The sequence below is a fragment of the Callospermophilus lateralis genome, chromosome 16 (assembly GCF_048772815.1).
Source record: "Callospermophilus lateralis isolate mCalLat2 chromosome 16, mCalLat2.hap1, whole genome shotgun sequence".
In the NCBI taxonomy this organism is placed as follows: Eukaryota; Metazoa; Chordata; class Mammalia; order Rodentia; family Sciuridae; genus Callospermophilus; species Callospermophilus lateralis.
The window spans coordinates 66,114,486-66,141,958 of record NC_135320.1 but is presented as its reverse complement, the minus strand read 5'-3'; the positions used below and the strand labels follow the sequence as shown (position 1 = coordinate 66,141,958).

The following is a 27,473-nucleotide window of genomic DNA, read 5'->3' as shown; positions in this document are numbered from 1 at the left end:
TATCTTTTCGTGATAAACATTTGTGTTCAGTAATTCTTGCATTGAAATTCTTCCTTGTCTTCTTCTTCCAATAATATGCTACATACATAGTCTCCTTTTCAGTTGAAGAATTAATCAAAGAAAACCAAACCTAAAGCTCCTTAATAAATAACTGCTTTTATCAGTATTGACAGGGCCTTAACCTTCCCCATTGGAATGAAAATAAAATCAACTAACACTTTAGAACTTTTCTTTTGTATGTATGGAGTTGTGCATGTGGATGTATTTAATAGTCATTATTATAAGCTAATAGCCCAGATACCACTACTAAATTTGAGTTCCTTCCCATAAAAAATGTTTTAAATGTAAAGGCCTTGAACCTCTTGTAAGGCATTATACATATACATGATATGATATAAAAATATTAAAGAGTTTGCCTTGATATAAAGTATTAAAAAAAGAACAAAAAATATAAATTACCAATTTTGTGATGATTAATGATAGCAAATATATAGCACACCTCATATGGAGAAACAAAGTTGTACTATATTGTTTTCCATTTTGCCAACTTCATTTTATATACTCCAAGGTAAAAACACAAAACAGACATATCTTATACTACATAAGAAATACTATATATTTGTTGTTTTCTTCATTTTCTGTTCATTGTTATTTTTTAACATTTGATTTTATGTCTTTTTCCAAAGCTCTTTGTGGAGGGAATATAACTGCAATGAATGGCACTATTTATTCTCCTGGGTATCCAGATGAATATCCAAACTTTCAAGATTGCTTCTGGCTCGTAAGAGTACCCCCTGGGAATGGAATCTACATCAATTTTACTGTCCTTCAAACAGAACCAATCTATGATTTCATTACTGTATGGTAAGCAAGGACCATTGTTACTGATTGATTCAACTACATTAAGAGCAAAACGAGGTAGGATGAAAATATATCACAATCCTCTGTTACAAATTGCCATCTGATATTTAAGTTGGTGTGAGTAACTGAAGGTGACAGTATGTGTTTTTGCAAAATGAGAAAACAATAGAAGTAGACTTTGGCTTATTTGCCTCATGAGTTAGCTCAATATTGTAGAACAAAAGCTTCATAGATTAAAGAGATTTAAAGTTATCATTATTAAAGTGCTAAAACGGGCAATTAACAGAGTTAGTTTAAAAAGGTTCTTTGTTTACAAAAACTGATAACATTCAAGAATATATATTCAAATCACAATTATTTAATATAGCTATTTAATTACCATGTTAACAATTTATTATAAAATAGTATAATTGCATATTATTATTCTATCAATCAAAACTTCATTTAAAAGTGAGGAGATTTCTGACTCATTGACAAACAAAACTACTGTTGGAATTCTAAATCTAACCATCTGTGACTTTTGAGATTGTTGCTAAAGAAAATGAAAGGGGAGCAATTCTGAAGCATTTAAGAAAATCTTTTGGTCAAAAACCAAACACCATGTATTGATCACAATGAATATAGGTGTATTTCACTGAGGTAGAAGACTGATCTGTTTTTATATTCTACATTCTAAAATATGTTATCACCTATATAGTAATAAAATATGCCAATGTTTTGTTGCTTATTGATTATTTTATCAGTTGTATCTTTATTGTTAAAATAGTAATATAAGTATAAAAAATACTTTCATTAAGCTTAGTTTAAAACTCTCCAAAAAACTAATCTTAATTTCACCTCCTTCTCCATTCTCCTATTAGGGATGGACCTGACCAAAATTCACCTCAAATTGGACAGTTCAGTGGAAACACTGCCTTGGAATCAGTCTACAGCACTTCAAATCAGATCCTAATCAAATTCCACAGTGATTTCACAACGAGTGGCTTTTTTGTGCTCAGTTATCATGGTTGGTATTATCTAAGTGTTTCTCTTTTATTTGATGCTGTTTAACTCGTCCGGTAGAAAAAAAAAAAACATGAATGCAATACATTTTTAACCAGTGATAAGATATTAAAATTTGACACATCGTCACTTCAGCATTCCAAATACGTTAACTTGCAAAGGATGACCTCTTCTATGTATATAGAGATATTAAAATACGAGCACATGGATATAGAAAATAAATCAGTCAGTAATTACCCAGTGGAAAATAATAATTTTTTTGCATGGAAACCAATAAAATAGAACCAGATGTTCATATTTTATTGCATGTAATTTGGAGACATCAATAGACTTTTTCTGTGAAAAATGTTTAATCTATTCAACCTGCTGTGAATTTTTCTAAAATTAACATCCAGTGTCTTTATGCTTTGGATCACATAACTCATTCATTTATAATCTTGTTTCAAAAGTGTATCTATTCTGGAATCTTAGAATTTTAACTGACTATTCCAGTTCATTAAGTTCATAGCTTCTACTCCTGTGGAATAATTTATGGAGTCTCAATTTAAGTTCTTTATATAGAATTGTTCTTGGTTCTACCTTCATAACATTAACTTTTTGAAAGGACGTTGAGAGGGTTTTACAAAGGTGTTTCTTTATTTCCTTTATCCCAAATTGATTATATTCCATTTTAAATAAGAAAATGTTCATTTACCTGGTTACATCCCTTTATTGAGTGTGACTGTAGTTTAATAAAAAAAAAAAATTCTGCCTCAAATAACCGTTATACAAATGCTGTATTTCACTGAACCAATAATCTACTAAATTGAATTTACCAGTTATATGAAAATTTGAAGATGAATATATGCCATGTCCATTACACTGCTATACAGCATGATCTTTTTTAAATGAAGTAATGAATTTTTAGACTCAAAGCTGATATTCCAAGAGCAATGATATGTCAAATGTTATTGTCTTCCAAATCATTAAAACACATTGGTATAGAAATAGAGAATTTACTATAAAACATTGAGTTCTTTAGTGTCTGTATTTGTCAGCCAGTTAGATGGTATCTAATTAGTGTCTCCTTAGTGACCCATAGCCAGCAGAACTGAATGTGATCACAGCATAGCCAATTAGAAAGTAGGGTATACAATTCAACTTTTTGTGGGGCTGTTTATTTCTTTAATAACTCTTTTTTTTTTCTGATGAATTGATCATTGATGCTGGTAGTTTATAGTTACAGCCTAGGACTGAAACAATAGCATTTTTACTTGATTGATGATCATAATTCTGGAGCCAGTAAATAACCATTAAGATCAAAAGATAAATGAATGAATTGTGTTCTTTCTTCATGAATCTCTGCCTAAATTTTTATTATTTTGTATACTGCCTAAATAAGTCATAAAGAAGAGACTATTCATTGATGGACTATAAATATCCATAAGATAATTTTATATGAAGTGTTAAGTTCTTACAAAATTTAGGAGGCATTTCGAAGTGAAAATATTGTCAGAGGAAAAGATGTCAGCATTCGTGCATGAAATCTGTTTTGAAAATATGTGGGTAACAGACTTATGCATAACTACATAAATATGAATGTGGATTTATGTGGATGCATGTGACTATACAAACATATATTATCATTCTTTTCATTTGACTTTTGCAACTTGCTTTTGGGTTATGTTCAACATAAATAGAATAGCTTAGTGATAAAGTAGATCAAATATATGCTTAGCACTTTTTTTCCAGTTGACTTTGGACAAGTTATCCTTTGGTCTTTCCTCAGCTGATAAACAGCATGAATGGATTGCTGAGGGGCTAAAATGAGATACTGTATGTATATAATTTATTCCAGTTACTGGCATATATTATGTTAATTCATATGAAATTATTGGTAAAAATATTAAGTATTACCAATTTTGTATATCACAATCCTAAAAATTAATATCACTGTTACTATTATATATGTTAAAGAATTGAAGACAATAAATAATGTACAGATCACATAATGCCTGAAAAAAATAGATGTTTAGTAATATTTGCTTCCATAACATATCTTGTTTCACATTTTAGATTTTATAATAGTGGATTTATTTTCATTTATGCTTATATTTAGATTTTATAATAAAACACAATGCCAGATCTTAAATGCTTAAATGCCAGAAGCCTAATGAATGCTGAAACCCCATATCTGCGATTTTACCCAAACCTTAAAACAACTTGAAAATTTGGAGATTCATGTTAAAAATGTTAAAAATTGATCAATACCTTAAATTCTTCTGAATGTAATAAAATGTTTGCTAAAGTGCTGGTTTCATCCTGACTCACCTTTTCTAGAATGCCTCATGTTTACATTAAGTCAGACTTAAGTTGCCTTATTATGCCTTATTATGACCTTCTCTCAGTCTTACTTATCAATTCCCATTCCAAAGTGAACTCTCATGAGTGAAATATTAGCCAAGTCATTTAATATTTTTCGATAGGTAAGCCAGGTAGATAATTCATTATATAACACTTATTTTAAGTGATGACTTATGCCTAAACTTGGAATAGATTACTTTTTCACCCAGTTTTTTTTAAATTCTGCTAATTCATTTGTTACTTTTGTTATGCTCCATCTGTAAGTCAAAAGTGAGTCTTTCAACAAATTGTTTATTTTATAAATTTGACGGTTCAAGCTTTTCATGTATTTTTGTAAAGTCATATTTATCATTTAGGTTTTACTTACTTTATTTTTAGTGTTCTTGAAAAGGAAAAAATATGGTTTCCCCTATCTAACTGACTTCCAATATGAGAACAAGCTAGTCTTCTTTTATAAAATGCTATCTTTTGTCTTTCATGATCAAAATAACATTCATAAAAAGCTTTGTCCCCAGTATTGCAAAGAAAAAAAAAAGAACTTTGCAAACTAAATTTCTGTGTAATGAAAGGGAAAAAAAAAAAGGAAAGGTATGAATGTTGAGGTACTTTACCTCAAATGTACCATTTGAAGAAATGTTTTTGTCTTTCTCTTTATTGCCATTATTGTTTTTCCTTAAAATATCAAGATGGGACTGACATAATGAATAATAATGCTCAATTCTAATCAATGACCCCTTGAAAGCAAATTATACAAAACGCATTTTAGTGGAATTGTTTCAGACAGTGACTTTATGTAATATTTACTATAATAGTGATAGCTGACATACACTGAAAATTTAATATGCTGGACATTCTGCTAGGTGCTTTCCATATATTATTGCTAATTTTCATAAGAAATCCATAAGGTAACTATTAGTATTGCCATTTTGCTAATGAAAGATCTGAATGAAAAATTAAGTAACCAGCATAAAGTCACAGAATTAATAAAAGAAAGGCTGCCTAGAATAGAAATTGTGCAGAGATATAAATAGGTCTGCTCATTTCCAAAGCTTTACTGTTTGAAAAATGAAAACAACAAGAATACAATAATTGCCTAAATTTATTTGGTTCTTACCAAGTGATAGGCTGTGTCCTAAGCAGGCATTATCTCATAAATATAGTATATTTGATGTTAATATAAACTTAATTTTTCACTAAAATTTTAGCCAAAGTGATTTTCCTTTTAAACAAGATGCTGTGTCACCTTATTTCCTAGAAAATACCATTCCTGATTATGAGTTGCACCTTCAAATTTCTTGATGCTTCTCTTCTGAAAGACCTACCAGCTAATAATAGTACATCATTTGATTTACCACAACTCAGTGTGGTCTTTATAGTTTTCAACATATGATTTGGTTTCTGTGCCAAGAAAAAAATGAGTTTTATTGGAGTCAACTTATACCAACCAATATAACCTGGAGAATAGAGTAGGAATATATGGTTATTAACTTAAGATGTATAAGTCCATTTTAAGATGTGTAAATCCATTTCCTGGATATCCTCTTTTTTAATTATTGGAGAATTAGGAAACTCAATTTGTCTACCAAAAGATTTTCTTAGACAATTGTCTAAGAAATTAGACAGTTTCTTCAGTGTTTCACTCTTATCTGAGTTTTGCTTTCTGAAGTTTTAGTTATCCATGGTCAACTGTGATCAGAAGATATTAAATGCAAAATTCCAAAAATAAGTAATGCACAAGTTTTTTAATAATTCTTATTTATTTTTCTCTTTTCACATTTTTATTGGTACATGATAGTTGCATATGTTGATGGTATTTGTTGTTACATATTCATGCATACTCACAATACAACAATATAAGTTGGTCAATATCACTTTCCGGCATTTCCCCCTCCTTTTCCTCCTCCCACCCCCTGTTTCGTTTCCTCTACTGATCTCCCTTTTTCTTTTTCCTCTTCAGTTTTTACATATGAAAGAAAACATAAGATTATTGACCTGAGTTTTGCATATTTTGCTTAATGTAGTGGTCTCAAGTTCCATCCATATTCCTGCAAATGTCATAATTTTATATTTTTAATACTCCATTATGTATATATATACCACATTTTTTTTAATCCATTCATCCGTTGGAGGACACCTAGGCTGGTTCAGCAGTTTGACTATTGTGAATTGTGCTGCTATAATCATGGGTATGCATGTCTCACTATAGTATGAGGACTTTAATTATTTAGTATAAATACTGAGGAGCAATAGAGCTGAGTCATGTGGTGCTTCCATGACTAGTCATTTGAGGAACCTCTGTACTGATTTCCATAAGTTATATAATTTACAATTCCACCAATAGCATAAAGTGCTCCTTTTTATCTGCATCCTTCCCAGTATTTTTTATTATAGGTATTCTTAATGACTGCTATTTTGACTGGTATCTGAAGGATAAAATGATAAAATCTCAGTATAGTTTTTTAATTGGTTATTTTTAGTTCCATATAATATTAGGATACATTTTGACATAATTATAAAAGTATAGAATATAATTTGTTCTAATTCAGTTCTCAGAACTTCCCCTTTTGCCTTTCTTATACTCTACCAATCTTTCTACTATTTATTTGCAGTTTTTATTTTCATTTCTTAATTACTAATGATGTTGAACATTTTTTTATATATTCATTGGCCACTTGTATTTCTTCTTTTGAGAAACGTCTGTTTGTTTCATTGATCTAATTATTAGTTGGGTTAGTATTTGGTGTTAAGTTTTTTTTAGTTCTTTAATATTCTGGATATTAATTATCTGTCAGAAGAATAACTGGCAAATGTTTTCTTACATTCTGTATGTTTTCTTTTCACATTCCTAATTGTTTCCTTTGCTGTGCAGAAGCTTTTTAATTTGTTGCCATTCTGTTTATTAACTCTTGGAATTATTTCCTGAGCTTTAGAGGTCCTATTGAGAAAGTCATTGCCTAGGATGATTTGCTGGAGTACTGATCCTACATTTTCTTAGGAGTTTCATAATTTTTGGTCTAATTCCTAGGTCTTTTTGATCCTTCTAAAGTTGAGTTTTGTGCAGAATGAGAGATAAAGGCTCAAGTTTCATTCTTCTACTTATGGAATACCAGCTTTCCCAGCCATTTCATAAAAAGATTGTCTTTTCTCCAACTTATGTTTTTGGCATCTTTGTCAAGGATCAAATGACTGTAGATGTCTGGGTTTGTCTTTGTGTGCTCTATTTTGTACCATTGGTATATGTTTATGAGGAAAAGATAATGCCATTTATTATTCAATGCAGTTTATTATATTTATAATTTAAAATCAGGTATTATGATGCCTCTAGCATTCAGTTTTTGGCTTAGAATTGCTTTGGCTATTCTGGGTCCTCTATTCTTCCAAATGAATTTTAAGACTGTTTTTTTTTTTTTTTTTTGTAAAGAATGTCATTTTGATGAGTATTGCGTTGAATCTGTATATTGCTTTTGATAGTATGGTCATTTTAAGCAACATTAATTCTGCCTAACCATGAAAATGGGATGTCTTTCCATCCTCTGGGGTCCTCTTCAATTGATTTCTTCAATGTTGTATAGTTTTCTTCATTAAATAGTTCTTTCACCTCCTTGGTTAGATTTATTCCTAGTATTTTATTGTTTTACTTTGTTGAGTTTATTGTAAATGGAATTGTTTTTCAGCTTTATTTTTCAGCAAATTTATTTTTAGTTTTCAGGAAAACTATTGGTTTTTTTTATGCTGATATTGTAACCTGCTACTTTGTTGAATTTGTTTACTAGCTATAGCAAACTTTTGGTGGAGGTTTTTGGCTCTCCTAGGTGTAGGAAAATTTTATAACAATATAAATTCATAATTGTTCTTTTATTTTTAGTTAATCTTGATAATGTCTTACTCTGCCTAGTTTGTGAAAAAAAATTATCATAGGTATATGCTTATAGGAAAAACATATTTATAGGACTTTCTATTATATATGGTTTCAGGCATCTACTAAGGGGATGTTAGGTCGTATCTCCCATTGATAAGTGGGACTACTATAATATCATTCAGTAATTTGTATTCTTCATTGTTCTGTATTAGTAACTTATGTTACTAATACAGAACATAATGATGACTCATTATTTTCAAGTACTGTATATAAAAGGTCTGTAATATCTTTTAGGTCATCTTTTAAGCTTATGTTATTTTTACAATAAATGTTATATTTGGGAACAGTATATTTAACTCTGCAAAATCTTAACCTTAAAGAGACTGCTGCAAATGAGGACAGATTTTGCATAAAATATAAATCACAATTACTTTTTAAGATGTGACCCCTTTTCTCACACAATCTAAAGACCTGACTTCCTTTCAGATTTCAATATAGAACACTGTGCTCAAAGGGTTTCATTGTTTGATGTCCTCAGAACTTCATTGTTCAGTACTCAGAACTTCCCCTTTCCCTCCCCTCTTCCCTCTCCCATTGCCTTTCATTGTTTGATGTTCAGAGAACAGAAGAAGTATGGACATACATTAAATGATGTGTGTGTAAAATGTATTAGTGGTGTTAAAAATCCAAACTGATGAAGCTGTTTGAGGAAAAGAGTTTATGAGGAAAAGATAATGCCATCTATTATTATTTAAATAATTTTATGACTAAAAAAGTGACTGAAAGTCAGGTTAAAATTGCTCACTTTTTGTTTATTTGCATACCAATTGATAAGGTATTGTATTTTATTTTCTTCAATACCTTACCCTCCTTCTCTTTCAAAGAATCAAGAGCAGAGCTTTCCTTAAAGTTGTCATTGTAAGGAGTAAATGAACATACCATAAAGACCCTGAGGCATCCTAGCAAAAAGGTTTAGGAGTTAATGTAGTAGGATTTGACCTGGGTAATGTGGTTTTGAGCAAATGTTTAAAAAAGCATACCTTTTCTTCTGTCAGAGTGTTTGAGCATTTTTATTATTATCCATCTTAATATTTTTTTCTATAAGGTGGAAGGAGTGGAATCAATTATATAATGGGTATGGAAGCAATATTTACTCATATTAGCTGACATGGAAGGATCCTAGTCATTTTGTGGTCTGAACAGTGTTCTAGTTTTTAAGTAATGATTACAGAAATGTCTCATTTTTAACTTCTTCCAACAGTCATAGAGTTACCTTATCTGATTTTAGTTTTTAGTGCAATTATTTATCTTTAATAGAAGACCATGGTCAATGAGTCAGAGCCAAGTCAACTCTAAGCTGACAGGAAATACAAGATGCTGTTTTCTCTTTAAGAGTCTGAAAATATATACTGAAGTTATAATTAAAGATAATTCTAACATATTACTTTATAATAAAAATCAACCAAGCTATGGTAATGAACAGAAAAAGGAAAATAGAGATTGACTAAGAACAAATAGTGGCTGTTAACTGTCCTCTGTTATCTACTAATGTGGAAGGTAACTCACCCTTATAGAGGAGAGTCCTGTCCTGATTACTTTTCAGTTCTAAAAAGTTTTGGACTAAGAGAAGATCCCTTTAATTAGTTATTTGTATATAATGCAACCAATTCATGCAATAGATATTGGAATTTTTCTATGACAATTCTGATGTTTACCAATAGCTTTGTTTTCCAATAGCTTCCACGATTCCTTTTCTTGGGAAATGCCAAAAATGACTTCTTACTGGTTCACATCTCATAGTGGAGATTTTCTCCATCTATTTTTAAGTCCAAGCATCATCATTGCTCTTGATTTGTAATATTTGTTCTTATATATTCAGAAAATAAGCTGATTATAGATATTAATGATGCAAAGTGATATTTGTAAATAATTTAAGCATTACTAAAATGTACCTCTGGTCATGTCAGCACACTAGCCAATTTTCTCCAAAATTAAAAAAAAAATACATTGTTTATAATTTTTCCCTTTTCCTTAGAAATTGGACAGAATTTATTGAATTAATCTAAATTCTGCTTTCAAGTGAAACAGCTTAAATTTATTTTAGATAACTTTTGAAATAATGCTGACAAAATTACATAATTGAACATCTAATTATGAATGTTTTTCTTCCCCAAATCAGGATATTATCATACTTTAATCAATCTGGGTCACTACTGAAGTACACTGGGTCTTATACAGGACTCAAAGTTTACTAGGAATGTAAAATGATATTTCTGTTTTCTATGAGAGATATTATATCCTTACTTGGCAGAAAGGTTATGTGCTTTTTTGGTTTGGAGAAAGAATGGCAATTTGCCAGTGTTCTGTTTTGTCTTTTTTTAAGCAGCTTTTAATAGCTCAGTTGAATAGAAATAGATAAATGCAGCATTCTTTTCTGAAATTGGGTTGGATGTTTCATTGCAAAGAAAATAGGAAATTAAAAATAACCAAAAAATTTTGCCAGAATCAAATTCTAAAGCAATTTCAGGAAATTTGTTGGATTGGGAACCAGATATCTATGCACATGTGAGCACACAGGGCACTTATTCAAATAATAGCCATCCTCAAAAGATACTGACACATAAAATGCAATGTCCTCACATTGTTGTTAAAGAGTAAATAATGTTTTAAAACTAAATGTCAAATAAAATTATTCATTTATAAAGAACACAGATTTAGATCAATGTGTATTTTAAAACTATAACATATTTTGTGTAGCTTTTCTATTACTGGTCATAATTGTGTAACTTTCTAAATAGAACAAAGCATGAAAAGCATAGACTAGATATATGCTCATAAAATTTAGATGACATAGTTTATACTATTTAACAATTTCAGTTCTGCCAGTAACAGGTTGTGTGTCCTTCTCTACTGTTACTTCTCTATGTCACCTTCTCCCTCTCACCCATCCCTAAACAAAAATATTAGAATACACAATTTTAAGGTAGCATCCAGTTCAAGCAGTCTATGGGTTGTGACCCATACAACATTGGGTATATTTGTACCAGACCTATTTATATTCTTCTAAAGTAACCAAGGCATTTATTTTATACAGGATAAGACATTGTCCTAATTAGTTATTAATTTGTATTTTTTGAGCATGGTATCTAGAGCATTCTCCTCATAGTATTAAAATCACAGAACATTCATTTGTTACATGTAACTATAAAATATGTTGCTAAGTTCATGGGTTTATATTACAGTATAGGGTGCATCAGTAGAAAACAATGATCTTGGTAAATTAAAAACATATCTAGTTTAGACTAGGAACAAAAACAAATATTGTGATATATTCTGGAAAGTCAGATGGGTGCTTTGAATAGCATTATGTTTGTGAGGAAGGTCACATCATAGTGAAATTGTATGTGTAGGGCTACAAGAATCCTCATAGCAGTCATATTGCTCTCAATATTTGCCAAAGAGGGAAGGTGCTATCCCTTTGAAATGATGTGTGTCTGGCCTTATTCTAAGCATCATTGTGAAATTTAGTATTGCTTCTTACAGCATGGGTATATTTACACATATCTTGACACGGCTAATTTTAGTGATTAATGAGTAAATCATGTAAAGTGTCTTAGAGTGTTCTTTGTGAACAGTGGATTCCACATGAATACTGTCTTGATTTTTTTTCATCACTTTATTGGTATGTAGGAAGGTTATATCAGAAAGACACAGAACATAAGCAATACACAGTAGACAAATTTAACAATATAGGTGTATTAGTTTCCTAGTGCTGCTAGAACAAAGAACCACAAACTGGGTGACCTAAACCAACAGAAATGTTTTCCCAATTTTGAAGGTTAGATGTCTGAAATCAGTGTGTGGCCGTTCCACCCTCCCTGAAAGCCTGATCTGTGGATGCTTCCTTGTGTCCTCCCAGCTTCTGGTGGTAGGCAGCAACTTTCGGCATTCCTTAGATTATACAAGAGTCACTAAACCTCTGTACTATCATCACATGGCCAATTCCCCTGTGTATCTGTCTCTGTGTTTCTTCTTTTTAAAATAAGGATACCAGCCATATTGGATTAAGAATCTATCCTAATTCAATATGAATTCAATTTACCTAATTACATCACCAATAAAACCCTATTTCTCTAATGGCAACCCTTCTGTGTAGAGTGTTTATCTGTAAATTAACATCCCTGCACAGAGATTATTCTTTTTATAAACAGGTTGAAGTACTGGAAGAAGATATTTTGAGTGTCAGATAACAATTTACAAAAGGAAACTGAAGCAGATTTTCCTTGATTCATCACTCATTGTCTATATTTTGAAAAAAATAAAATTCTGTTCTCATTATCCTAGAAGTTTATTAGCCAATTAACCTTTTATAAATGGTCTTTTGTTCTGTGATGATGAATCAATTACTTGTCCTTTTGCTCAGTTTTTTGTTCCAGTTTCTTTTTTTATCTGAAATACTCTATGCCCATGATTACCCTTTAGAACTGGAAACATCTAATTGTTCAAAGTTTGTCTCATTTTCTTTTTTGAAAATTTATTTATGTATTTATTCTAATTAGGTATATATAACAGCTGAATGCATTTTGATTCATTGTACACAATTGCAGCACAACTTTTTATTTCTCTGGTTGTACATGATGTAATGTTGCACCATATGTGCAGTCTCATTCCACCATTTTTTCTGTCCCATGCCCCTTTTCCTGCCCTTCCTCTTTTTTGCCCCATAAAAATTCCTCCATGTTTTTCACCCTTACCCCCATTATAGATCAGCACCTACTTATCAAAGAAAACATTTGGCCTTTGATTTTTGAGATTGGCTTACTTTGCTTAGCATGATATTCTCCAATTCCATCCATTTACCTGCAAAAGCCATAATTTTATTCTTTTTTATTGCTGAGTAGTATTCCATTGTGTATATATACCACAGTTTTTTTTATCCATTGTCTATTGAAGGGCATCTAGTTTGGTTCCACAGTTTAGCTATTGTGAATTGTACTGCTATAAACATTAATGTGGCTGTGATACTATAATATGTGGTTTTTAAGTCCTTTGGGTATAGACTGAGGAGTAGGATAGCTGGGTCAAATGGTGAGTCCATTCCAAATTTTTCAGGGAATCTCCATACTGCTTTCCATAGTGGTTGCACCAATTTGCAGTCCCACTAGCAATGTATGAGTGTGCCTTTTCCTCCACATCCTTGCCAACAATTAAAATTGTTTGTAGTCTTGATTGTTGAATAATTTTTCATGTATTTGTTGATCAAATGTATACCTTCTTCTGATAAGTGTCTATTTAGCTCCTTAGCCCATTTATTGATTGGGTTTTTTGCTATTTTGGTGTTAAGTTTTTTTGAATTCTTTATATATCTTGGAGATTAATGCATCCTGATGTGCGTGTGGCAAAAATTTGCTCCCAAAATGTAGGCTCTCTCTTTACCTCATTGATTGTTACTGTTGCTGAGAAAAGGCTTCTTAGTTTGAATCCATCCCATTTATGGATTCTTGATTTTATTTCTTGAGCTTTAGGAGTCATGTTAAGGAGGTCAGGGCTTAATTCGACATGATGAAAATTTGGGCCTACTTTTTCCTCTATTAGGTGCATTTTCTCTGGTCTCATTCCTAGGTCCTTGATCCACTTTGAGTTGAGTTTTGTGCATGGTGAGAGATAGAGGTTTAGTTTCATTTTGCTGCATATGGATTTTCAATTTTCCCAGAACCATTTGTTGAAGAGGCTTTTTTTTTTTTCCCCAAAGTATGTTTTTTAGTGCCTTTGTGTAGTATGAGATAACTTTATTTATGTGGGTTTGTCTCTGTGTCTTCTATTCTGTACCATTTGTCTATTTGCCTTTTTTGGTGCCAATGCCATGCTGTTTTTGTTACTGTAGCTTTTTAATATAATTTAAGGTCTGATATTGTGATGCCCCCTGCTTCACTCTTCTTGCTAGGAAATTTTTTGGCTGTTCTGGGCCTCTTATTTTTTTCCAAATGAATTTCTTGATGCCTTTTTCTATTTGTATAAGGAATAACATTGGAATTTTAATTGGAATTGCATTAAATCTGTATAGAACTTTGGGTATTATGGCCATTTTGACAATACAGCACTCTTTCATGTTAAAAACACTAGAAAAATTAGAGATAGTAGGAACATACCTCAACATTGTAAAAGCTATCTATGCTAAACCCAAGGTCAATATTATTCTAATTGGAGAAAAATTAGAAGCATTTCCTCTAAAAACTGGAACAAGACAGGGATGCTCTCTTTTGCCACTTATATTCAATAGAGTCCTTGAAAATCTAGCTAGAGCAATTAGACAAAGGAAAGAAATTAAAGGGATACAGATAGGAAAAGAAGAGCTCAAAATATCATTATTTGCTGACAACATGATTCTGTACTTAGAGGATCCAAAAACCTCCCAGAAAACTTCTAGCATTGATAAATGAATTCAGCAAAGTAGCGAAATATAAAATCAATACCCATAATTCAAATTCATTTCTATAAATCAGTGATGAATCCTCTGAAAGAGAAATTAGGAAAACTACCCTATTCACATTAGCCTCAAAAAAAAATAATAATTGGGAATCAATTTTACAAAGAGGTGAAAATCCTCTACAATGAAAACTACAGAACATTAAAGAAAGAAATTAGAAGATATTAGAGGACGAAAAGATCTCCCATGCCCTCAGATAGGAAAAATTAATATTGTCAAATGGTTATTTTTTTGTAGGTGTTTTTCTTAACTTTTCTAGTTGATGCACCTCAAAACTCCTAATAATACTCTTGTAATAGGAGTAATATCAAAGATATGGCCTTTGAAGTTAGAGGAGATAGACTTGAGTCTGACTAGTCCCTGTACTAATTGTGTGATCTTGTCTGTGTTACTGTGTCCAGTAGGTCTCATTCTCTTCATCTGCACATTGAGGTACAAAAACAACTTCTAAGTTTCAGCAATGAAATTTAACAAATTTCTCATTTGTGTCATGTTGTAATAGAGCAAAACATATTTCTTAAATTAAAAAGAGGTTTAGTACATTTTTAATAGACTCTTAGAGAAACCAGGCTTTAATTAAACAAAAAAAAATATGTTATTGATTTTAGTTATCATTTGGGGCTGAAAAGAATGATGTTTATATCCATGGAGATTCTTTCTTGTGACCTTTAAATTATGCCAATTCTAATTAAATTGGATGACCAGTTCAAGTGATAAAGATTATCAGAAACAAGATATTCAACAAACAGGTATCCCATAAATATTCTAATACAGCATAATGAATAAGGCTCTGGAGTTAGGATATCAAGGTTCAAACCCTAGCTATGCAACATTATAGCTGTACGATTTGGGGCAAATTCTTACCTCTCTTTAATAGATTTTTATAAGGTGAAGAAAGTTATAGAAATGGTTATATAAATTAAATACTGAAATAACTTTTGTGAGGATCATTTTGGTATATATACATACATACATACATATATATAATTTTTTTTTGGCGGGTGCATACTTGGAATTGAACTCAGGGGCACTCAACCACTGAGCCACATCCCCAACCCTATTTTGTATTTTATTTAGAGAAATGGTCTCACTGAGTTACTTAGCACCTCGCTTTTGCTAAATTGGCTTTGAACTTGTGATCCTCTGTCTTAGCCTCCTGAGCCACTGGGATTACAGGCGTGCGCCATGGTGCCCAACCAATTGGGTTAATATAAATAAGGTGTTTACAACATTCTTTGGCCTAAAGTGAACACTGAATGCTTGTTTTCAATTATTACTGCATGCCAGTACAGAGCATTCTGTGAGGAACTTTAGAGAAGATAGGCATTGAGCAGGGAAACTAACGTAGAGTACATATTTCCAAATTGTGATGTCAAGAAGAAATAAAACAAAATGTTATGAACCACATAACGAAAAGGACTGATTGAGGGTAAGAAATAAGGAGTAAAAAGCAAGCTTTACTTGAGGAAAATATTTGAATATCTCAGAAATGGGTTGTTTTCTCTCGGTGTTGTAGTTATTTTTAAAATAAAGAAATAGTAAAAACTTGATAAATTCTACCACATTTTTATTCTCATAATAATATTATATAATTTTCTTTTTTTCCCACATATGTGAGTATATGTAGCTACTCAGATGAAGAATAAACACATTGTCTATTTTTATAGCTTATCAACTAAGAGTGTGCCAACCTCCACCACCCGTACCCAATGCTGAAATTTTGACTGAAGATGATGAATTTGAAATAGGTAAAGTTTGTTAAATTACTTTCAGAGAAAATGTATTGTTAGCAGAGATATTTGCTTTAACAAAAAGAACAGTAGCAGCTTGGTTTTAGACCTTGTTTTTTGGGGTGGTGAGAAATAGTTCATAATTCTTAAGAGGAGAGAATGGTCACAAGAGGAAATACTGAACAAGATGTAAAAATTCTGCTGTTACAGGATGTGCATTATTAGTAAACAGTGTTGGAATTGTGGCCATATAATCAATGGTATTTTGGTGCTTCTTCACAAACTGTTATTTTGCTGTCTTCTGACACTGCAGTCTTAAATTCTGTGAGTTCAGGCCTAAGCCTAAGTCCATAAAATGAATATCTATTAACTGGTAGAAATTTTGATACTGATTGAAAATGACTAAAAGAAAATTATTCTCTGCTTTTAAATTCAAAATATCTATTCTTTTTTTTTTCTATTGTCTTCTTGCTTATTTGAACTTCTTGTCCTCTCTCTCTCTTTTTTTTCTTTTCCAATAGGTGATATTATCAGGTACCAGTGTCTTCCAGGATTTACATTAGTTGGAAATGCAATTCTGACATGTAGATTAGGAGAGCGACTGCAGATGGATGGGGCACCTCCAGTTTGTCAAGGTAATGATTTTTACATTTAATTATTTCCAAATATTGTTCTTTGTTCAGTAAGGGTAAAATTCTATTTTATGTTAATGATACATATTTAACTGGCAATACTATTATGAAGTATACAACTCATATATATGTGTATATATATATGTATATATTTATTCCATTATTTCTCAGATTTAGGTTTAAATTACTTTTATTCTTTGTATTACTTTAAAGATTTTTTAAGTTTAGCCTATCAGCCAAGTCAGTTCAACTTATTTAAATTAGTTTTGCTGTAAGGGATGGAAATGAAGGTAAAATCCAAAGGAAATCACTTTAAATAAAGCCTCTAATGTTGATTGCTTTTGTTTGGAGAAAAATTTATTTTAACTACTAGATTAAATTTTATTGCCCATCTATTAAGTAGGAAGATCTGAGGGGAAAAAAAAAAACTACCTATAAACCAACCACAAGTTTTAAGTGGTCCTTGTTATGAAGCCATCACAGAATAAAGATATGGCAATCCAATACTATGTTTAGGAATTGACCTGGAGGATATGGAATCATAATCTTTAACTATTTGTGATTCAGGGAAAGCTTGACAGAGGCATTGTTTCCCAAGTTCTAAATCATCAATGAAATTTATTCTGGTGGAACAAACCTAGAGAAAGGGTGATCTAAATGGCTGATAAACACATAAAAATACAGGTGGGAGAGGATCATGGATTTCAAGAAATTAATTCACTTTGTTACAAGGCCAAGTGAATGATAGACCTTGAATGATATTTAGAATCATGATATTCAGTAATCATTTATTGATGATTTATCTAGCATGGGCAGTGCCTAACATACAGAAACCAATAATAAATGTTGGCTAATTTTAATAAAACCAGATTTTATTGTTTCAGTATTTTCCAGATTTTCTTGAATTATTTCCTTCATTGGAGTTTATTTCTCAGTGTATGGAGATCTTTACTATTGCAGTATCTTAAGTATTGCATAAATCTAAAGCAAACATTCTGTTTATTGCTATAAACATGCTATAAATAGAAAATATAATTTGATTTTCTGCCTAATAGGAGTCCTTACATGAAGATTTGTTTACATGAAGGGTTTGTTTGTTTGTTTGTTTGTTTTAGAAGAGAGAATGTTTAATTTTGACTCAAGGTTTCAGAGATTCAGTCCAAGGTGGGCTGGATCCACTGCTCTGGGCATGGTGCAGGCATGATGATGGAAGGGCATGGCAAAGTAGTGCTGCTTCATTTATTGCTGTCCAGGAAGCAAAGAGAGATGATGCATTTTCACAGGAGGTTTTTAAAGTAGCAAAAAGAAAGATAGATTTGAGAAGTATAAACTAGATTCAGTATTAGAACTTCTCATGATCTTAGTGATAACAGAACATCTCAAAGTTGGTTTGATATTCTGAAGTCTATAACTTATCATTGTGCATATGTGGATGTCATTCATTCAACTTTTTCCTTCATGCAAGACTACTCTCTAGCCATTTATGATTATAATTCATATTGAGATATTTAGATATGCATACGTAGATGATAGTTTCTACATTTTAGGAGAGAATATGTAGGAAGATAACTTGGGCAGACACAGGGGCATGAACCAAGTACATAACAGGACTTTTTTCCTGACCCAATATATAAACTACTTTGTGAATTCTTAAAACCAAAAACTTTCTGTTTTTATTTCTGGACGTTAATCTGATAAACTTTAAAATTTTAAAATAAAAAAAAAATACAGATAACCTAGCTATTTCACAACTCCTCATCTCTCTGATCTCTTAATGTCTTATTTCCAAAATAAGAATTTCCTATAGATTAGCAGTTACTCCTCTTATTATTCTGTGTGCTGTGGCTAATAATAAAAAAGGGCAATTAAATTTATGTATCATAATAATACTTCAGATACGAACTGAAAATTATTAAGTCATCCCTTAGGATAAGTCTATGCAATTTCTCTCTTAATTAATTGATCAGACACTTAATAAAAAACAAAAAAGTGACTTACATTTTTGTTTTATTGAGTTAAGTCACAAGATTGCTAAAAGTCATTTGTTTAGAATCTGCTAGAAAATTCTACATTGTTTTTAATCTATTTTAAGTTATTTTACTTTTTTCACTGTTTCTAAAAGAGGCAATATTATTTTTATTTTTCAACTCAATCCTCTTTAGTTTCTTTATTCCACTTAACATATGGAAAGCAAGGCTAAATATGATACCTTTCAAAAAGTTTGGAATAAACAAAATCTAATCATTATATTTGGTGGACAGAAATACTGGACCTAGCTACATCTGTGCAAATGTGGGCACTTTGAACTTTCTAAGCTTTATTTTTACTCTTTGCACCATGGGAAAAGAAATTGGAAATAACTTTTAAAAGTTACGACAGTGGATGTAATGTATAATCGGTGCTTAACTTATAGTTAAAAGCAATAAATATTTACTCTTTCACTTGGTAGCCATCAGGCTACTGACAATTTATTGGATAGTTTGCAAAGGGTAAATTTGTGTACTTACACTAAAACACATTGGATCACACTACCTATATGAATATTTCACAACTACATTTTCACTAAAGATCTTGGTTTTAACTCAAATAGTCCATTGTATTTCTAACTGTTAAGTCTATCTTTTACCTGTTTTTCATTTTGTGAAAATCAAAAGTCTGGGTTCTCATTTTAGGCTGACAATGATCACATATCATTATTCAATTATTATTTTTTTTTAAATCTCAAAATCATATTCAAATAATAGAATTTTAGACTTAAGGAAAAGAAACTGAAGTAAAAGTAGAAATGAAATAAACATCTGGGTGGTGGTACATACCTATAATTCCAGTGGCTTGGGAGGCTTAGGCAGGAGGATCTTGAGTTCAAAGTCCGCCTCAGCAACCACAAGGCACTAAGCAACTCAGTGAGACCCTGTCTTTAAATAAAATACAAAATAGGGCTGGGAATGTGGCTAGGTGGTTTAAATTCCCGGTACCAAAAAAAAAAAAAAAAAGCAAATAAACAATAACAACTATACTTACTCTATTGAGAGTTTTTAACAATCTGCAAATTAGATCTGGGGCCAGTTTTCTCTTCAAGATTTCCAAGTTATTTTTCTCTTCAAGTTATTAACATGTTCAAGGAGTAATCACATATTTCCATAATTCATTATTTGCTAATATTGTTCATTTGTGTATTTCTTGGAAACTTTATAACTCAAAATATTAAATTTTTCTTACACCTTAAAAACTCTGAATATATAATTTCAATTTATTCCTTCACCTTACCTACAATTTAACAACTACAGTAGGTTTTTCCAAGTCTAACTCTTCTGAAAAAAACATTGAAAAACAGAGTATTCTTAAGATCATATTCTAATGACTTGAAGATGCAATGAAATCTAACCCCAGGAAATGGAAGTTCTTGTACAATAATTGAATAAAGAATTGGTAGGATATATTTTCAATTTGTTGAATCCTCTAAAGTTATCTAGTTTACCCATTTCTTCAGTTGGTTCAGTGTCATTAGTAAGAATACTCAAAATATCACCCTGGCTAAGTTTAGAAACTCTTTAGCATTGTTCGTCATAGGACATTTGCTATAGTCACTTCCTCTGTTCTTAGAAATAGGAAGTTTTTCCTTAAATTGAACTAAATCCTGATTAGTATGTATAGGTTTATTTCTACAAAAAAAGTTCAGAATAATATAGGTCATACTGAGCAATTATACAATAGACAACCTCAAATTATTTTTAGAAAGGATAAAATGACATCTTAATTAATAGAACCTTGATCGTCTTTATTATACTCTTATTCCAAGTCCAAATTTAAGATGTTTTTATTATTTGGTCTAACATTCAAATGCTGTTCATGTCACAAGTAAAGTTTACTGTACTCTGGAAACTGTTAGAACATAATTATGTTATTTCATCAAAATGTAACAAAATTTATATACTTCTATATTTATTTATTTGTTCATTCTCGGGAGTTCTGATATTAAAACAGAAGGTTTATGAAATAAGAAGTTCTTGTGCATTAGCCTATGTTTAAGGTCTGGATATAGCAAAAAGACCTGAAAGGTAACTAGTGACCCAAATTAGTGTTAAAGCCTCATGGTGTAAGCACTTCCCAGAGATCAGAAATGGCTTTTCCTGAAATGAACACTCAGAGAGGGCAGTTTCCCCTTTGGCTCTAACAATCAAATAAAGTAAAAGTTTAAGGAGAAGAGGGAAAAAAAATACTGTAAAGAAGAGTTAAAAATGAGAGAGTAAAAGTGTAAGGAAAATGAAGGAAGTGGCAAAACATACATAAGAAAGGCATAGATGGGATAATATAAAGACATGAAGTCCACAAACAACGAAAAAAAATAGAAGGAAATAAATATCTCTTAGTTATCTATAATTTGTTGTTTGTGAAAATAGTACATTTTCTATGTAATAAAAAAAAGAAATTAATGGTATTTTTTAGGTCATTCTTCCATAATTTAAATTATAAGCTTAATGTGTTTTCTTACACATAATTTATTTATTTTTTTTTGTTTTATTTTTATTTATTTTTTTTTAATTGGTTATTCAAAACATTACAAAGATTTCAGAATCACATGGGTTACACATCCACATTTTTACATAATACCATAATAGTAACTGTTGTATTCTGCTACCTTTCCTATCCTCTACTATCCCCCCTCCCCTCCCCTCCCATCTTCTCTCTCTACCCCATCTACCGTAATTCATTTCTCTCCTTATTTTTTTCCCATTCCCCTCACAAACTCTTATATGTAATTTTGTATAACAATGAGGGTCTCCTTCCATTTCCAAGCAATTTCCCTTTTCTCTCCCTTTCCCTCCCACTTCATGACTCTGCTTAATGTTAATCTTTTCCTCCTGCTCTTCCTCCCTGCTCTGTTCTTGGTTGCTCTCATTATATCAAAGAAGACATTTGGCATTTGTTTTTTTAGGGATTGGCTAGCTTCACTTAGCATAATCTGCTCTAGTGCCATCCATTTCCCTGCAAATTCCATGATTTTGTCATTTCTTAGTGCTGCGTAGTACTCCATTGTGTATAAATGCCACATTTTTTTTATCCATTCATCTATTGAGGGCCATCGGGGTTGGTTCCACAGTCTAGCTATTGTGAATTGTGCTGCTATGAACATCGATGTGGCAGTATCCCTGTAGTACGCTCTTTTGAGGTCTTCAGGGAATAGTCCGAGAAGGGCAATAGCTGGGTCAAATGGTGGTTCCATTCCCAGCTTTCCCAGGAATCTCCATACTGCTTTCCATATTGGCCTCACCATTTTGCAGTCCCACCAGCAATGTATAAGAGTACCCTTTTCCCCACATCCTCGCCAGCACTTGTTATTGTTCGACTTCATAATGGCTGCCAATCTTACTGGAGTGAGATGGTATCTTAGGGTGGTTTTGATTTGCATTTCTCTGACTGCTTAAGGTATCATTTTTATAATTACTGCACATGAAAATGGAGTACTCAGTATTCGATGCAGTTTTTCACTTAGATTCTAAAAGGTTTGCATTATTTAATGACATTTTCCTTTGACAGTGCTTTGCCCTGCCAATGAATTACGACTAGATTCTACTGGAGTCATATTGAGTCCTGGATACCCTGATAGTTACCCAAATCTTCAAATGTGTGCATGGAGCATTTCAGTGGAAAAAGGCTATAATATCAGCATGTTTGTTGAATTCTTCCAGACAGAAAAGGAATTTGATGTTCTTCAGGTGTATGATGGTAACCATGGGTTATATTTACTGTGCATTCATAAATTTAGTTAATATGGTCTAATTTTACATTCAAATCTTTACGATGAACAACTACCTATGTGACGTTTACCTAAAATATATTTTTGGAACTATCAACATTAAAATAATTCTATAGCATATAAAAATTGAAGTTAGGTCAAATATTCTTCTATACACTATAGTTGCTTTAACTATAGAATTAAAATGTTTAAAATAAAATGTTTTGTGTTGTTTTTACTTATGCTGATGAAGTAGATTGGCTGTGGAACAGTTTAATACTATTTTAAAATATAAAGTACTAAAGATAAAATGAGAAAATAGTTATTTAGTTATATCTAAATTATATTGTTTTCTTTCTGAAGGACCAAATATTCAAAGTCCAGTTCTTATTTCTCTCAGTGGGGATTATTCTTCTTCTTTTAATATAACAAGCAATGGTCATGAAGTATTTCTTCAGTGGTCAGCAGACCATGGCAATAACAAAAAAGGCTTCCGGATACGATACATAGGTATGTGATACTTATACTCAGTATGAATCTCATTGGCATCCTCACTGTGATTATAGTTGAAGAGCATAGACACAATTGAATAAGAAGTATTAAAATCGCAACTCCTATATTGCTGTTTCCTAAACAATTTGGGTAACCTATCTGTACTTCAATTTTTATATTATAATGATAATAATTCTACATCCTTCATGATTTTCTAAAAGATGAAATGTATAGGTTAATTTGTTGTAAATTTAACTGAAATACCTTGAATATTATAAGAGTGAGTGGTGAAGACATCATTGGAAAGCATTTAAGTTTTTTAAAAAATCACTAGTGCTTTCTATATTTAGACAGCTTTGGGCTGAAAATTTCTTTTAGTATCAGAGTGCCAAGACTCTTTTAATATGCTTTCCTTTTATAAGGTCCATTTACTGTAAGCCAATAATTACATTGTTGTGTAAGTATACATAAATAGTCCTCTGTACACAAAGGTTGTTTGTCTTTATTGCCATCCTAAATCATGTCATAGTCCATAGTGGGGGCTCAATAGCAGAATACCTCAGAACCAACCAGCCATCTTTTTTTTTTTTAGCATCCAGTGTCTTCCAAGTCATGAGTCATTGCTAATCAGTTCAACTAAAAATTGCAATTATAAATGTTTACAAACAACTCTGATACAATTCTGAAGCATAAATAAATTTTAAATTTTAGTCCAATAACATATAGCCCCAGATTTCAATAATTTGTATAAATTTGCAAATATACATATAGTATATAAATAAAACAATCTCATCTAATTACTTTGATTTTAAAATTATGATGTGATAGTAAGATTTTAATTTAATGATTTGTCTTATAAATATTAGCAATAACATCACTGACTAATATATTTACACATTTTATCCTGCAATAAATTTCTATTAAAGTCAAAGGAAAACTGATTAAAAATTGAAATATATGCTTGAGTCATGCTTAAGATTATTCATTTTTGAATCAATGTTTCTACTATAAGAAATACATAAATGCCATTTTATTAAGGTTGTACCCAGACAGAGCATTTAAAAGTTAGAACATTTAATTATATTTTAAATGATTATAACAATATAAAGGGAAGCTATTCAAATTAAACAATTATAAGCATTAGATTATAGACTTATTCTTATGTTAATTTCATGATATAAATATAAAGAAAATACTACTCTTAGCTACTATGAATAGCTTGACATATTAAATTATGTATTTTTTCCTTTATAAATGACAGGTTATGACATATATATTCTAAGTCCAATCTGCTTCTCACTATTTACTCCCAAAGTTTCAGTTTTTTAAGATAAATTTATTGAAGTTTCAAAGGGTAAATGGAACCTGTCAGGCTGAATAGTCTCAAAAGTATATTTATGAAAAAGCTATTTGACATTATCTTTTGACATTTCAGACTTCAGAAACGGAAAAAAGTTTTATTTTATTGGCAATTTTTATCACCATATGTAAGCACTCTTGACAGAATGGACACTCTTTAATAGATTGGGGAAAAGGATTATGGAATAAGGGGGCCTCTTTTAGACATCAACCAAAATGAAATGCATGACCTACTGGGATATAGGTGTCTTGAGATAAATTCAAAGTGACATGTAAACAACATGCTCTAAAATATTGCTCTCAAAGCTACAGATTTAGGGCTTCAAATGACAGAAATAGTTTTCAAAATTCAATGAAATATTTGTAGGGCTCTTGAACCTGTATAGTATTAAGAAAATATATTTTAATATAAAAGACAGCTAGGTGACAATACAAATTAAAAGAAAGCCCAGAGATTGTTAGGTGTTCTAAAAGCTGTGTAGGTAGACTATTTTCAAAAGAGGCTAGAAAATAATATGATGTTCACAAATACAGTCCACTTAGATGACAATTGATCTACACTTAAGTACTAGTGTTCATTGTTTAGTTGTTCATAACTTTAGACAATAAATTATTTCTGATGTATTAATTAAGTCCTGACGGTTTGTTTTTTTTTCTTTTTCCCCTTTTGAAAAGCTTTCTACTGCAGTACACCAGAATCCCCACCTCATGGATACATTATCAGTCAGACAGGTGGACAGCTTAACAGTGTGGTCCGCTGGGCCTGTGATCGAGGATTCCGACTTGTTGGGAAAAGCAGTGCTGTATGCCGAAAGTCTTCCTATGGGTATCATTCGTGGGATGCACCGGTCCCTGCCTGTCAAGGTGAAGTATAACATCTCCAAGTAGATAAAATATCAACAAAAGATTAAACTCATTTAACTTTTTCATTTGAATCACTAAAATTTCCCAAATATACTTTTTTTTAAAAATATGTATTTTTTAGTTGTAGTTGGACACAATACCTTTATTTTACTTATTTATTTTTATGTGGTGCTGAGGGTTGAACCCAGGGCTTCACACATGCTAGGCAAGCACTCTACCAATGAGCCCCAGCCCCAGCCCCCAAATATACATTTTCAGAAGCACATTGTGGACTCCTCTCCTGAAAACGAAAGATGAAAATAGAATATAAGAGGAAGGAAACACATAGATAATTCTTCTTTGTCATGAAATGTATGTGTCTCTGCTTTTTCCCCTTATATATACATCCTTGACTCATACATCTACCATTCAAGTTTCTTTGTTGTCAGAACATTATGGAAACAGAAAGGGTGGCTGGGTTAGTGAAGAGTCCCTAGAAAGATGATAGAGAATAAGAAAAGGGAAGTACACTGCAGACTGATTTTGACTCAGAGGGTACACAGTTATGCTCTTAGAGAAACAAATTTAAAGGAGAAACACGTAACCAACTTCTTGGTTATTTTTTCTTCACTGCTTTTAACTAAGCAACTCAACAGGGATGTTTTTATTCTCGTTTGTATTTTGTTAAAAACCAAGGAGCTGCCTGAGCATTGTATCTTGCTATAGAAGAAAACATGAGAAGCATATTAATCAACAAATTATACATTTGAAAGCTTTTGATGAGCTCTTGTTTTTAAAGCCATTTTATTATAATTATTCACACACATTAATTGTCCAAAATAATGGATTTTGTGGCATTTTCATACATTGCGTAAAACATACTTTGATCCTATGCACCCTCCTAATTATTCTCTCTTGCCCTTCTCTCCGTGGTAGGATTTAGTTTTAAAAAGTAATTGAGTACTTGAGTCTCTAGCTAGGTATAGTCAAGTTCAATGTCAATTACTCAAGAAAAACTAATGTCGTTAGACTTTGAAATTTTTCAAGTATTTAATGTATCCTACTATTTTGTCAACCTGAAAATTAATTTTATAGTTCATTTGTTTTACCTGTAATGTAGCAGCATAAAGCAACTTTGAATTCATGTGTTACAAAATGCAGAACAATTTCAGTTAATTATTAATGGGTCTTAAGTATTATCTACTTTTTGGAGGAAATTTATATAAAATAAATAAAATATAAAATAGGCTAATAAAATTTTAAAATAAAAAAGAAAGTGTAAATTAACTATGTAATAGATATTACCAGGCAACTGAAATGGTTTATTTTACTTATTAGATTGAAGTTTCTAACTTATGAAAAAATTGCTTTCATAGTCATATTTAAATGAAAGAACTGTTGCTTCCTTCTTCTGTTGAGACATAAAACATCATACATTTGTTAGGTTTCTGAGAAACATTTCTTAGCAGGTTCTCAACATGGAAGGTGCTGACTTCATGAAGAATAGATATATTTTAATAAGCTATCAAAATACAATAAATCATTAATATTTTTGCTGTTTTTCTTTTCATAATTTTCAGAATACTAAATTACAAAAGATCAACTATGTAGCAGTAGAGGGTTTGTCATTCAACTCTGACAATTTTATATCTATTTCACTAAGGTTTTTATATTTAATTCATATATATTAGTGAAAATTAAATATCTGAACAACTGGTTTTATAAGACAAGTAGACACATTTTTAAGTTGGATTAAGAGAAGGGCAAAAAGAAAATAGCATTTATAATAAAACTACATCTTTTTAAATTTAAAATAAAGCTACATCTATTTTTCTTTCTTTTGCTATGAGAAAAATGTAGGTTATAAGTCTAGAACATGTAACCCATAAGACTAGACATATTTTAGAAATCAGAAACTTTATGATTTTGTAAACATAATACAGTGCAGTACATATACCATTATTATGAAATAACTCATTAGTACTGAGGTGATACTTATGCTCAAATATATTATTCTATCTGTAGAGATGTCTAAATGTTTACACTGATAATGATATATAAAAATACAAATAATCTCACTTCAGTTGGGGTTTTGTTGACCATTATGTTCTTTGGAAGGTGATAGTAT

At 31.1% G+C, this 27,473-nt stretch overlaps 1 protein-coding gene across 3 annotated transcripts in view; it reads left to right on the top strand.

The window, feature by feature from the left end:
* Csmd3 (CUB and Sushi multiple domains 3) overlaps nucleotides 1-27,473 on the top strand; it is a 1,108,856-nt gene that overhangs the window by 1,016,874 nt on the left and 64,509 nt on the right. For all 3 annotated transcript variants that reach the window (XM_076835404.2, XM_076835403.2, XM_076835402.2), the window contains 7 exons: nucleotides 687-864; nucleotides 1,722-1,867; nucleotides 16,220-16,300; nucleotides 16,804-16,917; nucleotides 22,453-22,641; nucleotides 23,015-23,161; nucleotides 25,178-25,366. In XM_076835404.2, the coding sequence (XP_076691519.2) occupies nucleotides 687-864; nucleotides 1,722-1,867; nucleotides 16,220-16,300; nucleotides 16,804-16,917; nucleotides 22,453-22,641; nucleotides 23,015-23,161; nucleotides 25,178-25,366 (1,044 nt within the window). The remainder of the gene's footprint in view (nucleotides 1-686; nucleotides 865-1,721; nucleotides 1,868-16,219; nucleotides 16,301-16,803; nucleotides 16,918-22,452; nucleotides 22,642-23,014; nucleotides 23,162-25,177; nucleotides 25,367-27,473) is intronic.